Source organism: Bos indicus, chromosome 18, assembly GCF_029378745.1.
Source record: "Bos indicus isolate NIAB-ARS_2022 breed Sahiwal x Tharparkar chromosome 18, NIAB-ARS_B.indTharparkar_mat_pri_1.0, whole genome shotgun sequence".
NCBI classification, from domain to species: domain Eukaryota; kingdom Metazoa; phylum Chordata; class Mammalia; order Artiodactyla; family Bovidae; genus Bos; species Bos indicus.
In genome coordinates, this window is record NC_091777.1 from 26,229,376 (window position 1) to 26,243,397 (window position 14,022).

Sequence of the window (14,022 nt, forward strand, 5' to 3'; positions counted from 1 at the left end):
AAGATCAAACACAAAGAACAAATACTAAAAGCAGCAAGGGAAAAACAACAAATAACACACAAGGGAATTCCCATAAGGATAACAGCTGATCTTTCAATAGAAACTCTTCAAGCCAGGAGGGAATGGCAAGACATACTTAAAATGATGAAAGAAAATAACCTACAGCCCAGATTATTGTACCCAGCAAGGATTTCATTCAAGTATGAAGGAGAAATCAAAAGCTTCTCAGACAAGCAAAAGCTGAGAGAATTCTGCACCACCAAACCAGCTCTCCAACAAATACTAAAGGATATTCTCTAGACAGGAAACACAAAAATGGTGTATAAATTCGAACCCCAAACAATAAAGTAAATGGCAACGGGATCATACTTATCAGTAATTACCTTAAACGTAAATGGGTTGAATGCCCCAACCAAAAGACAAAGACTGGCTGAATGGATACAAAAACAAGACCCCTACATATGTTGTCTACAGGAGACCCACCTCAAAACAGGGGACACATACAGACTGAAAGTGAAAGGCTGGAAAAAGATTTTCCATGCAAATAGGGACCAAAAGAAAGCAGGAGTAGCTATACTCATATCAGATAAAATAGACTTTAAAACAAAGGCTGTGAAAAGAGACAAAGAAGGTCACTACATAATGATCAAAGGATCAATCCAAGAAGAAGATATAACAATTATAAATATATATGCACCCAACACGGGAGCACCGCAGTATGTAAGACAAATGCTAACAAGTATGAAAGGAGAAATTAACAATAACACAATAATAGTCGGAGACTTTAATACCCCACTCACACCTATGGATAGATCAACTAAACAGAAAATTAACAAGGAAACACAAACTTTAAACGATACAATAGACCAGTTAGACCTAATTGATATCTATAGGACATTTCATCCCAAAACAATGAATTTCACCTTTTTCTCAAGCGCACATGGAACCTTCTCCAGGATAGATCACATCCTGGGCCATAAAGCTAGCCTTGGTAAATTCAAAAAAATAGAAATCATTCCAAGCATCTTTTCTGACCACAATGCAGTAAGATTAGATCTCAATTACAGGACAAATGTTGTGCATGTCTTTAATGCCACTGAATTGCACACTTTAAAATGGTTAAGATGACAAACTTTACATTGTAATGTATTTTGTTACCAAAAAAGAGAAACATGTACTCAGGGGGACCTCTGACTAGACTCCCTCAGAACCAGCATGAATCCCTCCCATGCACCCCTGTTCTTCTGCAGCATCACGGTCTTCCCTTTGATATCCCAGGTCACCCCTCCTACACCAAGAGCCTGATGATCGCTCTCCATGGTATTCCTCCTCCTGTCATCCAGGTGAGCGGACCAGGTGAGTGAGTGACTCAACCTGCAAGACCCTATTTTTCCTTGTAGATATTGGCTGAACTTCGAGACCTATCTGGTGGAGAGGAATCAGATGGACACATTGAATACGTCTTTTTTGACAGCGTTTGTCAAAAGCATCAACACCAATGTCTCAGAAGACCTGTACTTCTCTCTGACCCCCTCTCAGGTGAAGATTCCCCAGTCCCCTTTGTTGGGTTCTGGCCCTACTTTCCTCAGGCATGCTTTTCTGAGAGAATCATGGTCTGTGCTTGGTGTCCATCAACAGTTGTCCTTCCCATGTCACACTGGGTAGTTCTCTGCCACCTGGCTAGTGTGTGCTGGTGAGTTAACTGGGTGAGTGGATCCTGGTAACAGATTGTCCAGGGTGCTAGCATGAGACCTTCGGAAGATCGCCAAATTGAGAATCAGGGTTCTAGTCCTGGACTTTCTCCCACCTGACAAAGTGTCCTCAAGGAAATCCCCTCCCCTCTCTGGGCCCCTGAGTCCTCATCTATAAAATGAGCTTGAAGACTCCTCCAAAGTCTGACATTCCCACGAGAACTTCTAAAGGGTTAACAGGCAGACTCTGGATTCTGCCCCTAACTAGTTACTGTGATCTTGGGCAAAGTACTGAACTTTTCTGAGCCTCAGTTTCCCCATCTGTAAAATGGGGATGGTATTGCCCACTTTCAAGGTTATCAGACAGAGAAAATGTGATAACTTACAGGGAATATTTGGTGCAGTGAGGGCACAGCCTCCCTCCAGGCATAAAGCAGAGGGTGGAAGTTTGAGCGGCAGGAAAGTGGTCTGTCACTGAGACTTTTAGGTCAGCCTAGAGAAGGAGAGATGGAAGATGGAGGGGCCTTTCTCAACCCTTTATCACATCACCCTAGCAGCTGAGCCCTCTGCATGGGGTAGGCACCGGCCTCTGAAATCACCCACATGTCCTTTTGACAAGGTTCTGGGCTAGGAAGCAGAAAGTTGAGGCTCTCGGCTACAACACTTAGCTCCCCCTCTTTCCATGCCCATGGGTGCTTTTGAGGCAGGATCCAGTGGGACCAGGCTGCAGCCCCAGGGGAACAGTGAGGTCACAGAATGGACGAAACACGCTTGGCAACTACCCATGAAAATTTATTTTAATATTTTGACCATTCTTAGCTGTTACAAAATGTGTTGTTGGGTGGGAATGGCTATCACATTCAATGTGAATTCTTGAATTCTTCCTCTTTGTCCTCACTGTCTCCCTTCCCGATGGCCTTTTGCTTTTCCTTTATATCTGAGTCAGAAACCAGACACTCTCACCCTGGCCCTATGTCAGCACAGCAGGGGTCAGAACGCTGGCCAAAAGCACTACCACTGACCCTTCCTCACACCTGCAAACTGACTTGTCCAGGTGTTTCCCCTTCATAATCCACTTTCAGCCTGCCTGACTGGTGGCCACAAGGACACCTTGCTGGCTCCATTCTCCATATTGGGAAAACTGAGGCTCCACAAGGACTATGACTTGGCCAGGGGCTCACAGCCTGAACAGAGCAGAGGTTGGACTGTGTCGCCAGGTGTCCCACCACTCAGAGCTGTTCTCGGACCCTGGTGCTGTCCCACCACCCAGCGTACCTCAGGTTTTCCTTCCAGCTGGGGGAGGGGCAGGAACTGTGTTGGTGACTGGGCTCCTCGGGGAAAGACAGAAGTGGCTGGGTCTGTGGTTGCAGATTCCGAAGCAGGTGACCAAGGATGAGCACCAGCACCCTGACAGAGTCCGGCTGCCCAAGAGCCTTTTCGGATCCCTGAAGAGCAGCGGGCCGATGGTCCGGTTGGGCATAATTGTCCTGGACATCGGTCCAGGGAATGTCTTCAAGGTAAGCAGAGGCACAGGGTGGCTGAGATTCAATGCTGGGTTCACTGGGACATGCTTGCCCCCTCTGGAATCTTTGCTGAGGGACCCAGTGGGGATGAAGGAAGTGATGAACGTCTCCAGCCAAGGTCATCTAGACCCATGTCCTTAGAGTCTGGACCGCAGGGTCATGCTGGTTATTCCCACTTGGTATTTAGACACCACCTGCCCCCATCAGTGTCTGTGGACTTGTATCTGTATCCCAAGTGAGTTCATGTCCTGTGTGCGTCCTTGTCCATGCACAAATATGCATCTCTTTTCTTATTCCTGATTATATACATAATCATGTATGTGCTGGTGTGACCATGTTCACACTAACACGCACGCGCATTCCCTTGCAAATGTGTACCAGGTATGCCCCAGAGGTGTGTCTGCACTCACACAGGGGCTTGTGCATCCCTGAGTGCTGGTGGGCAGGGGCTCCCCACTGTAGGCATCCACTGTCCTCCATCTCTCGTCTCATCTTCCTTCTAACCCTGTGCTCCAGTTAAGAGGGCAGAGGAGGCCTGGGGACCAGAAATGGACAGCTATCAGATACACAGCATTGTGGCCATTCGGCCTAGAGTGTAGGGCCCGTCCTGGCACAGCCGGTGCAGATTCCAGGGAGCAGCAGGAAGAAGGTCGCCCATGACCCCTTTTCCCCTGGACCTCTGGCTCCAGACCTTTCCCTCCAGGCAAGGTGCACAAGCCCTAGAGGGTCCTAGGAGCCCCCACCAGGGTTGGGTCGGGGGAGCCCCTTGTGTAGCCTGGCTTCCCACGCATCCCTCCACAGGGCTCCCTGCTCAGCCGGGAGGACGGCAGCAGAGTGTTGAACAATCGCATAGTGGGCTTGACTCTGGGTCACATAAACGTCACCGAACTGGCTGAGCCTTTGGAGATCACCTTCTCCCACCAGTACCAGCCCCCCGTGAGTCCCCCACCCTGGACTGGCAGTTCCCAAGGGGCACATGGGCAGGTGGGCATCCCCAGGCATATAGACAGACACGCAGGGGACTCTGCACCCTCCTACCCTCCCACATCCACCTGGGAGAAGCCATTAGGACCAGACACACAACTGTGCCCATGGATACATGTCCAGCCTATGCATGCATGTCCTCCCAACATGCTCCACTCACGTGCTCCCAGAGGGGCCCGGTGGACCTGGGAAACCCACATGCACACACACGGCTTTGCACATCTGCTCACATGTGCGTGCCCCTAAAGGAGCCCCCAGATATACGCCCCTCCCACCCACACCAATCCACACCCCACACGCTGACCTGGGATACATGAAATGCTTCAAATGTGGTTCCTATGTGACCACAGGCTGAGCCTTGCTTCCACCTAATGCAGGCACATGCTGAGACACGGAGCACCCCCCTCTCCCCTCACCCTCCTCTCCCCGCTCCCAGTCACCCCTGCCTCGCCCCTGTCTCCCACTCTCTGGTTTTAGAACATGAACCTCAGCTGTGAATTCTGGGATGCGACTAAAGGTAGGGCCTGGAGGACCTTCCCCGGGTAAGATGAAGGGAGGGTAAGGGTAAGTCGGACTCCAACAGCAGGGCCGTCCCCTCTTCCTTTCCTCTCCGGACCTCTCTCTTCCCTTTTCCTGCCCTCCCCTCTGCTGTGCTCCCTCTCCTTCTCCCCTGGGTCATCAGGAGACTGGTCTTCCAAGGGCTGCTCCACAGAGGTCGGAGTCCTCAGGACTGTCTGCCGCTGTGACCACCTGACCTTCTTCGCCCTGCTGCTGGTAATAGTGCCCCCTCCCCGACCATCCCAGCAATTCCAGAAATGCCAAGGCTCCTGGGCCAGGGAACAGGGTGGCTGTGGGCAGGGGCCAGGCCTTTGGGGTGTGCGGGCCTGGCCTCCAGTTGATAGGATTCTCGTTCGGGGGAATCACCCACAGAGGCCAATCTTGGATGAGGTCACCGTGAGGGCCCTCATACACATTTCCCAGGCTGGCTGTGGAACGTCCATGATCTTCCTGGCCTTCACCATCGTCCTCTACGTTGTCCTGAGGTGGGTCACCCTGCCCAGCCCCACCCCCCATCTCCTTCCTGCCCTCAAGGACAGCAGCAGGGTAGGGTAGAAACCAACAGAGCAGTGTTAATCCTGTGTTATACTCATATTTTCTCCAAACCTCAGCTTCCTCATCTATAAAATGGGATTGGAGGCTGAAAAGTGTCTGGCTATTTCAGTTACAGGTGGCAGAAACTCAACTCAAATTGACTTAAAATAGATAACACATGGTTCACGGGATTGAAAAACCCAAGGTGATCTCATTTCAGGTGATGCTGGATCCAGGTGCTCAAAAGACGTCCCTGGGACTCTGTGTCCCTCTGATTCTCACCACTTCGCTTTCTCCTTTGTCAGTCATGTCAGGCAACTTCTTCATACTCAGGGGCCTAGGGGAGCCCCAGGCTAGCATCATAGCTTCTCAGCTGCCTAAACAGCTAATCTTCTGAACTAAGCCTCAGAATTGAAGTCTCTAAAAAAACTTTATTTTGAAATAATTATAGACTAACAGGAAGTCGCAAAAATAGTACCTAGAATCCCAGTTCCTTCATCCAGCTTTCCTCAGTGATGACATTTTCTATAACTGTGAAAGTGAAAGTGAAGTCGTGTCTGACTCTTTGCAACTCCATGGACTGTAGCCCACCAAGCTTTCCATCCATGGGGTTTTCCAGGCAAGAAAACTGGAGTGGGTTGCCATTTCCTTCTCCATCTAAAACTGTAGTAGAGTATAAATCCAGGAAATTGATATTGGCACAGCACTGCTCTTTGGAGAAGGAAATGGCAACCCGCTCCAGTATTCTTGCCTGGAAAACTCCATGGACAGAGAAGCCTAGGCGGGCTACCATCCATGGGGTCTCAAAGAGTCAGATGTGAATGAGCAACTAACACACACACACACACAGCAGCTAACGAGAATACAGAGCTCATTCAGTTTTCACCATTTTCCACATGCATTCAATTGTGTGTGTGTGTGTGTGTGTGTGTGTGTGTGTGTGTGTGAGCATGTTTGCACATACTGACAGGACTGGCTAAATCATTTGCAGGGCCCAGTCCAAAATGAAAACACGTAGCCCCTTGTTCAAAAATCATTAAGAATTTCAAGATGGTGGCAACAAAGCATTAAAACAAGCATAGAGCCCTTCTGAGTGCAGGGCCCTGCAGAGATCACACCCCAAAGAAGCTGAGCCTGTGCATGCCCTGTGTGTGTGTGTGTGTGCGTGCGTGTGTATTCAGTTTTGTCCCTGTACTGCAGAGTTGAGTCTCACTGGTGTAACTTAGACCATGTGCCCATGACTTAACAGGCCCACTGCGGTGAAAGGATGGATGACACTGATTGGTCAGGCCAGATCACATGCCTGCTCTTGGGTCTGAGGTTCATGGCTGAGAGTGGGGAAGGGTACTCCTTGGGGAAACCCAGGGCTGTTCCTGGAAGAAGGAGGAGCAGGGACAGCAGAAGCTGCTGTAGCCGGTCCCAGGCTCTCCCAGGCCCCAGCCATGGCTGAGGGACCCAAAGGAACTTCTGCTGAAGGAACCCGTGGGAGCAGCCCCATGCCTGGCCTTCTGACCCATGACTGGCTTGGAGCAGCCCTTGGTCTCCTGACTCCCAGTCTGGGCCCTCCCATTGCCCTTCTCCACATGCTGGTGCTGCTTTTCTGGGGAGCTGTGGCCCCCACCAGCTCCACCCCCCATCTCAGACCAAACGATGAGTGTAAGTGGTACCACCCCTGCCCCCATCCCCAAGCCCTGGCCCAGGACACTGCCTTCATCCCCAATAAGCTGAGCGTGACTTGCCAGCTGGTTGCCCTGCTGGACCCTGAGAGAAGTGCTTGGAGTGCCAGGAGGAAGTGTCAGTATCTCCCAAGGGTAGGGCCTGGCATCTCAGGTGTGGTGGACGTTATCCCTCATGCCCCCTCCCGGCAGCCCTAAGGGCCCATCCCTCGAGTGAGAGTCCTGCAGGAACTGATTGGCTAGGAAAGTGCAGTGAGCTCCACAGAGCAGGCGTGGAGCCGTGGGCTGAGAGCCTGGAGCCCCTGTCCTGCTCTGTGACTCTGAGTCCCTGTCTAACTCTGAGCCTCATCTCCTTACAATTTCAAGGCCTCGGGCATCCACGTGCCATCCATCCAGTCACTCAACTAATGCAGGGCCTCCTCCTGCTTATTGTGCTAGGCCCAAGGTCACAGCATGGAGAGAGATGGAAATAAGGGTCAGGAGAGTTACACCGCACTCACTTCTGGGAAACTTCCACCTAAGCCTGGGATAAGTGGCCTTTAGAGACAGCCTTCACAGGAGGAAACATCCAAGGAGGATTTTGAAGGTGGAGCAGGGAAGCTGAGAGCAGAGGGAAGCGCATGGGCAAAGTCTGGGAGCTGTGGAGAAGCAAACAGCATTCAGAGTTTCAAGTTGTGCAGTTTGGCTCAAGCATGGAGTCAAGGAATGAAGCCAGAAAGGTCCAGAACCCACAGGGTCCTGCAGGTCATGAGAGAGCCCCTGGACTTGAACCAGAGGGTGCTCACACTGGCAGAGAAGTGGACCAGAGGTGGTCAGATGGGGAGGTCTGAATAACCTTCTTCACTAGCCCTTCTTGCCCTAGGTTCTCCCGGCAGAGGTTCAAGTCTGAAGACGCCCCCAAGATCCATGTGGCCCTGAGCATCAGCTTGTTTCTCTTAAATCTGGCCTTCTTCCTCAATGTGGGGCAACGCCTGAAGGGGTCCAACGCTGCCTGCTGGGCCCGGGGGGCCGTCTTCCACTACTTCCTGCTCTGTGCCTTCACCTGGATGGGCCTGGAAGCCTTCCACCTCTACCTGCTTGTCATCAAGGTCTTTAACACCTACTTCAGCCACTACTTTCTGAAGCTGAGCCTTATGGGCTGGGGTAGGTATCTCCTGGCCAGGCAGAGGGTTGGCTGGCTCTGTCTGGATGAGGCCAGAAGGGGACCAGCCTTGGGGAGGGCCATGGGCAGTGGCAGCTCCCACTCTGATTAGTTCATAGCTCGAGGGATCAACGGTGAGAGGGGGATGTGAAGGAGGACGTGCCAAGGGAGCCTCAGCGACACCATACGTCCTTCCCTCCTCGCCCCTAGTCCTGCCTGCCCTAATAGTCATCGGTACTGGGATCGCCAACAGCTACGGCCCCTACTGCATCCGTGATGAGAAGAACGTCATCACACTGGAGCTGTGAGTGGTGGCTATGGGAGTCGGGGTGACCTCAGGGCCCTGGGGGCACAAATTAGGGCCAGAAGGAGGTGGGAAGAGGGGAGAATCCCGAGAAGAGAGTAAATCAAGGCCGGATCCTCAGATCCAGCTAGCTCATGGCCTGGAGGGGTAAACTCCAGAGAGGAAGGACAAGGAGAAGGGGCTGAGAAGGGGAGAGGACTGGACCAGGAGGCAGGACGCCCTGCTCCAGCCTGCGGCACCACCAGCCTCTATAGCACCTTTGGGAAATTTTTAAAAGGTACCCCCTTTATCCCTCTGACCTGCCATGCCAGGTGCCCAGCCTGGTGAGTGCAGGGTGAGCTGGATTGCAGCCTCCACCTGACCCCCCGCCAGGTGCCCTTGTGCAGGGCACAACTCTCCAGTGCTTGTAGCAGCTCTGGTTCTATGCAGACTCTGCCTCTGAGTTGCTGTGTGACCGTGGGCAAGTTCGTCCCCTCTCAGAGCCTGCGTCTCCTCGTCTGTACAATGGGGGTTGATCACACCTGCTCTGGGGCCTCTCACCCCTGCAGTACAGGGAACAGTGGAGCCAATTTGAGTCTCTCTCAGGGCTCCCACCTGAGACCCGTGACTCTGTGCTAAGAAGAGTTGGCGGGGCCTTGGTGCTGTGCCCAGGGCCTCGAATGCAGAGTCCCAGGGGCCAGACGGGTAACATAAATGCATGCAGCGGCCTGGGTGGGCACGGCCGCAGACCGGCAATCACACAGCGGCCTAATTGGCAGCTGATTACTATCCCTCAGGAGGGTGTCCACAGAGCTGCCAGCTGTATGGTTTTATAAGAGAAGCAGAAATTGGCATATTTAGGGAATTCCCTGGTGGTCCAGTGGTTAGGACTTGGTGCTTTCACTGCCAGTGCCTGGGTTCAATCCCTGGAGGGGGAACTAGGATCGAACCCAGGTCTCCTGCATTGCAGGCCGATTCTTTACCATCTGAGGCTCCAGCAAAGCCCAAGATCCCATAAGCCAAGTGGAATCTGGATGTATATGCCAAACCTTTCACTTTTAAAAGGGTGTTCCTTAATTCAGTTTTTTTTTCCCCCAATATAAGGTGGGGTGAACAAAACATGCCTTTGGGACCAAATTGGCCTTTTGTGCCCACTGGTCTGAAGGGATAGCAACCTGGAGCCTTATGACATCCCCTCTCCTGGGAGAGCAGGGGAAGGATGGATGGACATGTGGGCGGTGCATCTTCTTAGTCAGAGAAGAACAGGCTGGGGAGACTGCCCGGGGCTTGCTCTCAGGGGACTTCCTCTGGTCCCAACGGCCATCCATCTCCTCCAGGTGCTGGTTCCGTGAGAAAACTGCCCTCTATGTCACTGTGTACGGCTACTGCCTCATCATTTTCCTCTTCAGCGCGGTGATCCTGAGCCTGGTGTCCTGGAAGATCTTTACTCTGTCGAGTGCCACAGCGGGCAAGGAGAAGGGGCAGCACTGGAAGGGGGTCCTCACCCTGCTGGGCCTCTCGTGCCTGGTGGGCCTGCCGTGGGGACTGGCCCTCCTCACGTCCCTGGGCCAATTCACGGCCTATGTCTTTGCACTGTTCACCTCTCTGCAAGGTGAGGCTCCTGGGCTAGGGAGGAGACGGGCTGCCTTCCTGCACCAGAGGGTGTTGGGGGGCTTTGGGGGAGGGTGTAGCTAGCAAGAAACAGGATTCTACTCAGGCTAGCTCAAATCAAGGGTTGTTGTTGTTTAGTCGCTAAGTTGAGTCTGATTCTTTTGTGACCCCATGGATTGTCACCCACCAGGTTCCTCTGTCCATGGGATTTTCCAGGCAAGAATACTGGAGTGGGTTGCCAGTTCCTTCTCCAGGGGATCTTCCTGACCCAGGGATCAAACCCACACTTCCTGCATTGGCAGGTGGATTCTTTACCACTGAGTCACCAGGGAGGCCCAGTGGTACTCAAGGGTACTGATTTTAAATACCCAAGGCTCCCCCAAGGACCCCAGGGTAGAAAGACTGGCTGACTTCATGGGAGCTGATAGCAGGGTCAAGAACAGCCACCAAAACCAAAGCAGATACTTGCTCCATCTTTTTCTCCAGAGTCACAAGAAGTCTCTCACCTTCTCTTTGTGGTAACTTTTTCCCTCCACTGGCCCATTCTTACCCATGGTCTCCAACTGGCTGCCCAAGATGACCACCTCATCCCTATGTCATCTTCCCAGTCTGCTAACCGTGGTCTGGTTCAGTCTTTTCTATGTTCTTAGGAGAGTCAAGGATCTGACTGGGCCATCAGACATCCATCTCTGGTCCAGTCATCTGTGGCCAGGAGAGCAAGATCCTGTGATGTGATGGCTATGTGACATGAACAGAGTCTGTGGAGGCGGGAAGGAAATGATTAGTGGAGGAAATGATAGATAAGCCTGCTCCCTGCCCCCGCAGAATTTTTCCTCCCATATCCAGCAAAGGGGCAGGTACTCAGGGTACATGTGGGGCAGGGTTTCCCTGCCTGCACCTGTCCCGTTTCCTCCTCGTACTTCTGTTTCATACACACAACTTAAAAAAGTATATCACAGCCCGACTGTGAGGGAAAACAGCCCGGAGAGGAACAGCAAGTGTGGCTTTGACTCACAGTCTCATCCTGTCCAGAGCAGTCACTAGGGACGCAGGGTGTCTAGATCCAGTGGGTGCAAACCCACAGGAGCAGAGCTGGCTCCCAATGCCTCACGAGACTGCCTGGCAACATGGTTGGCCGCCGCTTGGGCTCAGGGCGTTGGCAGCATGGGTACAAGCAGTTCTTGTTGTTTAGTTGCTAAGTCATGTCCAACTCTTTCCTGACCCTGTGGACGGTAACTCGCCAGGCTCCTCTGCCCGTGGGATTTCTCAGGCAAGAATACTGGAGTGGGTTGCCATTACCCTCCAGGGGATCTTCCTGACCCAGGGATCAAACCTGCATCTCCTGCATTGGCAGGCGGATTCTTTACCACTGAGCCACCTGGGAAACCCGGGGAGAGGCAGACCTAGGTTCAAATCCTGCCTCCCCTCACCACCTCAACAACTCATTCAGCTCCTCAGATCCTTGTCATCTGTACAGTTGGGATTATCCCATACTTTTCTCACCAGATCTCATGATGAATACCTGAGATAATGTGTGTGTGGGACACAGTAAGCCTTCAATATGTGGGAACTATGTTAACAACAGAGTCATTATAATTAGGCCATCAGAGACTGGCCCTAGATGAAGACTCATGAGTCCACATCTGAGAAGTCTCAGGGGTTAAGGTTTGGGGGCACATCTTGAAACTGTGGATTGTCATTTTTTCTGAGGTTACCCATTATAGCTAAACCTGAACACTTCACCGCACTGAGGTTTTTCCACTGACTGTGAGTAACTCAGTATTTCTCTCTTTCTCACAAACAGAGCCCTCAGCCTACTTTAACTACCCTTGAAGTCTTTTCAATATATTTTTTAACAAGTTTACTTTTTTTTATTGTTGCCTGTGCTGGGTCTTCATTGCCGCACACAATCTCTTTGTTGTGGTGTGTGAAGTTTTTTAGTTGTGGCACACAGGCTTTGTTGCCTGGTGGCATGTGGGATCGTAGTTCCCTGACCAAGAAACCTGTGTCCCTGCATTGGAAAGCAGATTCTTTACCACTGGATCACCAGGGAAGTCCCCTCAATACTTCTGCTGTTGTATAGGGTTTTAGTTCTAAATTTCTTTTAAAAACCCCAAAAGATTTTTACTTCTCCCTTAATGTCTGTACTTACTACAGTTTTCACACCTCACACCTTCCCTCTTGATGAAGCGCATCCTGGAATAACTGTTTATAAGAAGGGCAGTGGTCGTTGTTTCGTATGGTTGAAAATCTCTTCATTTCGGCCTTTGTTATATCTGATAGATATGTATACAGATTTTATTTCAAGGACTGGCTTTCATTCCCAAGATATTGATTAGGTCCTTTTTCAGGAATAGATTTCATCTCGGGGGCTGATGTTTCTGTACATTCTTGAACTTTTACAGTGGAGCGGTTTCGCCTCTGAGCAGCCGCCAGCCCTGGCCCTGCCCCAGGCTCACTGAGGCTTTCTCCTCCCTGACAGGTGTCTTCATCTTCTGCTGGTTCATTGTCCTCTACTGCCCAAGCCAGAGCACCGTGACCTCATCTTCTGGCACTGCCCGGGTTGACCATGCCCAGACCGTGTCTCATGAATAGAGGAAGGCCATGTGGCCAGGCCGGGCCCGCCCTGCACTCTGGACTCAGCTCTAATTCGCCGTGTGACCTGGGGGTGGCGGGGAGGGGGTGCCTGCCTCCTGGGCCTCAGCGCCTTTCTCCGCACAATGTGACTGGGGAGCCAGGGGATGGGAAATATGTTGGGCCATGTTGTCTCAAAGGTCTTATTCAGATACACCTACGGGTCTGAGAGTTCACAGATCCAGGACGGCAGGAGTCTCAAGTCCCTGTGATCCTGAGACCCCTGCCGGTACAAAGTGACACCCTCACCCTGCCCCCACACCCACCACCCGCCCTCAGAGCAAAACGGCCTTCTAGTCTCAGAAAGCCTGAGTTCCAATAAGGAGGTCGGTCCTTCCCAGTCGTTCCCCTTCCTCCCTTCCCCTCATCACTGCCCTCCCACAGCTCCATCCTTGGGCCGCCTGTACCTGAGGGGACACTCAGGGCCGCCGCCCGCTCAGGCGTGGGGGGCTCTTGTGAACTGGAGGTTTGTTTTGAGGGGGTTGGGGGGGTTGCTCCTCCTCTGGTCTCACCTGGTCTCAGCCACTCTCTCCAGGGCCCATCCTCACAGAGGTCCCCCTGCCACTCAGGGGCGCTGGGAGCCCCTCAGGTGCTGGGGACCCTGAATATCAAGGAATGCCACTTACTCAATAGGTGGGCTACCTCAAGCAGTCCCCAGTTCCACCTCTGACTGCCTCACGGGTGGCCCTGATACCGACCAGGGTCCTTGGCCTTTCTCAATCAACAGACATTGATGGGAGGCCAGACGAGAAATTCAGGCAAGGCTTTATTGGGGCCCCTGCTGCAGAAGGGGAAAGTGAGAATTAACAACAGGTTGCCTTGCTTGCTCACTCCCTGAGGGCAGGGGTGGTGAAGCCGATTTCTTTCATGGGGTGAGGGTAGGGGTATGTCCAGGGGTTTGGCTGGAAGCCTAGCTTAGGTGGTTTGCCCATCCTTCTGGTGGTGCTGAGTACAGGGGGCATGCACAGTACCCAGCTTTTTTTCCTCAACACCCTGTTTTTATTCCTGGCTCTTCAGAAGTGGCATTAGGGACTTTTTTAGTTTTTTGTTTTGTTTTGTTTCTTTTGTCCAGAATTGGCCCAACTGCACATGCCCGCAGTTATTTCTAGTCCCATATAGCTTCTCTGCATTTTGTTGCTGGAGAAGAGGTCTGCCCAGGTTGCAAACATTGCAGCAAAGGGTCCCAGGTCCCAGCTGGTCTCAGGTGGACTGACCTCTGACCTGCTGTCTTGGTGGGGGTGGAGGGCATAAGGTTCAGGGCTCAGCACACCTGAGGGCTGAGGAGCCAGTGCGGGGGAAGGGGGGTTGTGAACCGAGAGAGGATGGACATTTCTTCTGGCATCCAAGCTCCCATAGTGCCAGGGGAGTGCCTCAGGCCAGACCCAGC

At 52.2% G+C, this 14,022-nt stretch overlaps 1 protein-coding gene across 1 annotated transcript in view; it reads left to right on the forward strand.

The window, feature by feature from the left end:
• The window catches only part of ADGRG3 (adhesion G protein-coupled receptor G3), a 28,299-nt gene extending 14,514 nt beyond the window's left edge, over positions 1-13,785 (forward strand). The window contains exons 3-12 of the mRNA XM_070770205.1: positions 1,401-1,539; positions 3,062-3,208; positions 4,016-4,150; positions 4,676-4,715; positions 4,881-4,972; positions 5,129-5,241; positions 7,829-8,109; positions 8,318-8,411; positions 9,728-10,002; positions 12,484-13,785. Coding sequence (XP_070626306.1) covers positions 1,401-1,539; positions 3,062-3,208; positions 4,016-4,150; positions 4,676-4,715; positions 4,881-4,972; positions 5,129-5,241; positions 7,829-8,109; positions 8,318-8,411; positions 9,728-10,002; positions 12,484-12,596 — 1,429 coding nt within the window. The 3' untranslated portion in view covers positions 12,597-13,785. The remainder of the gene's footprint in view (positions 1-1,400; positions 1,540-3,061; positions 3,209-4,015; positions 4,151-4,675; positions 4,716-4,880; positions 4,973-5,128; positions 5,242-7,828; positions 8,110-8,317; positions 8,412-9,727; positions 10,003-12,483) is intronic.
• Positions 13,786-14,022: the final 237 nt, after the last annotated feature.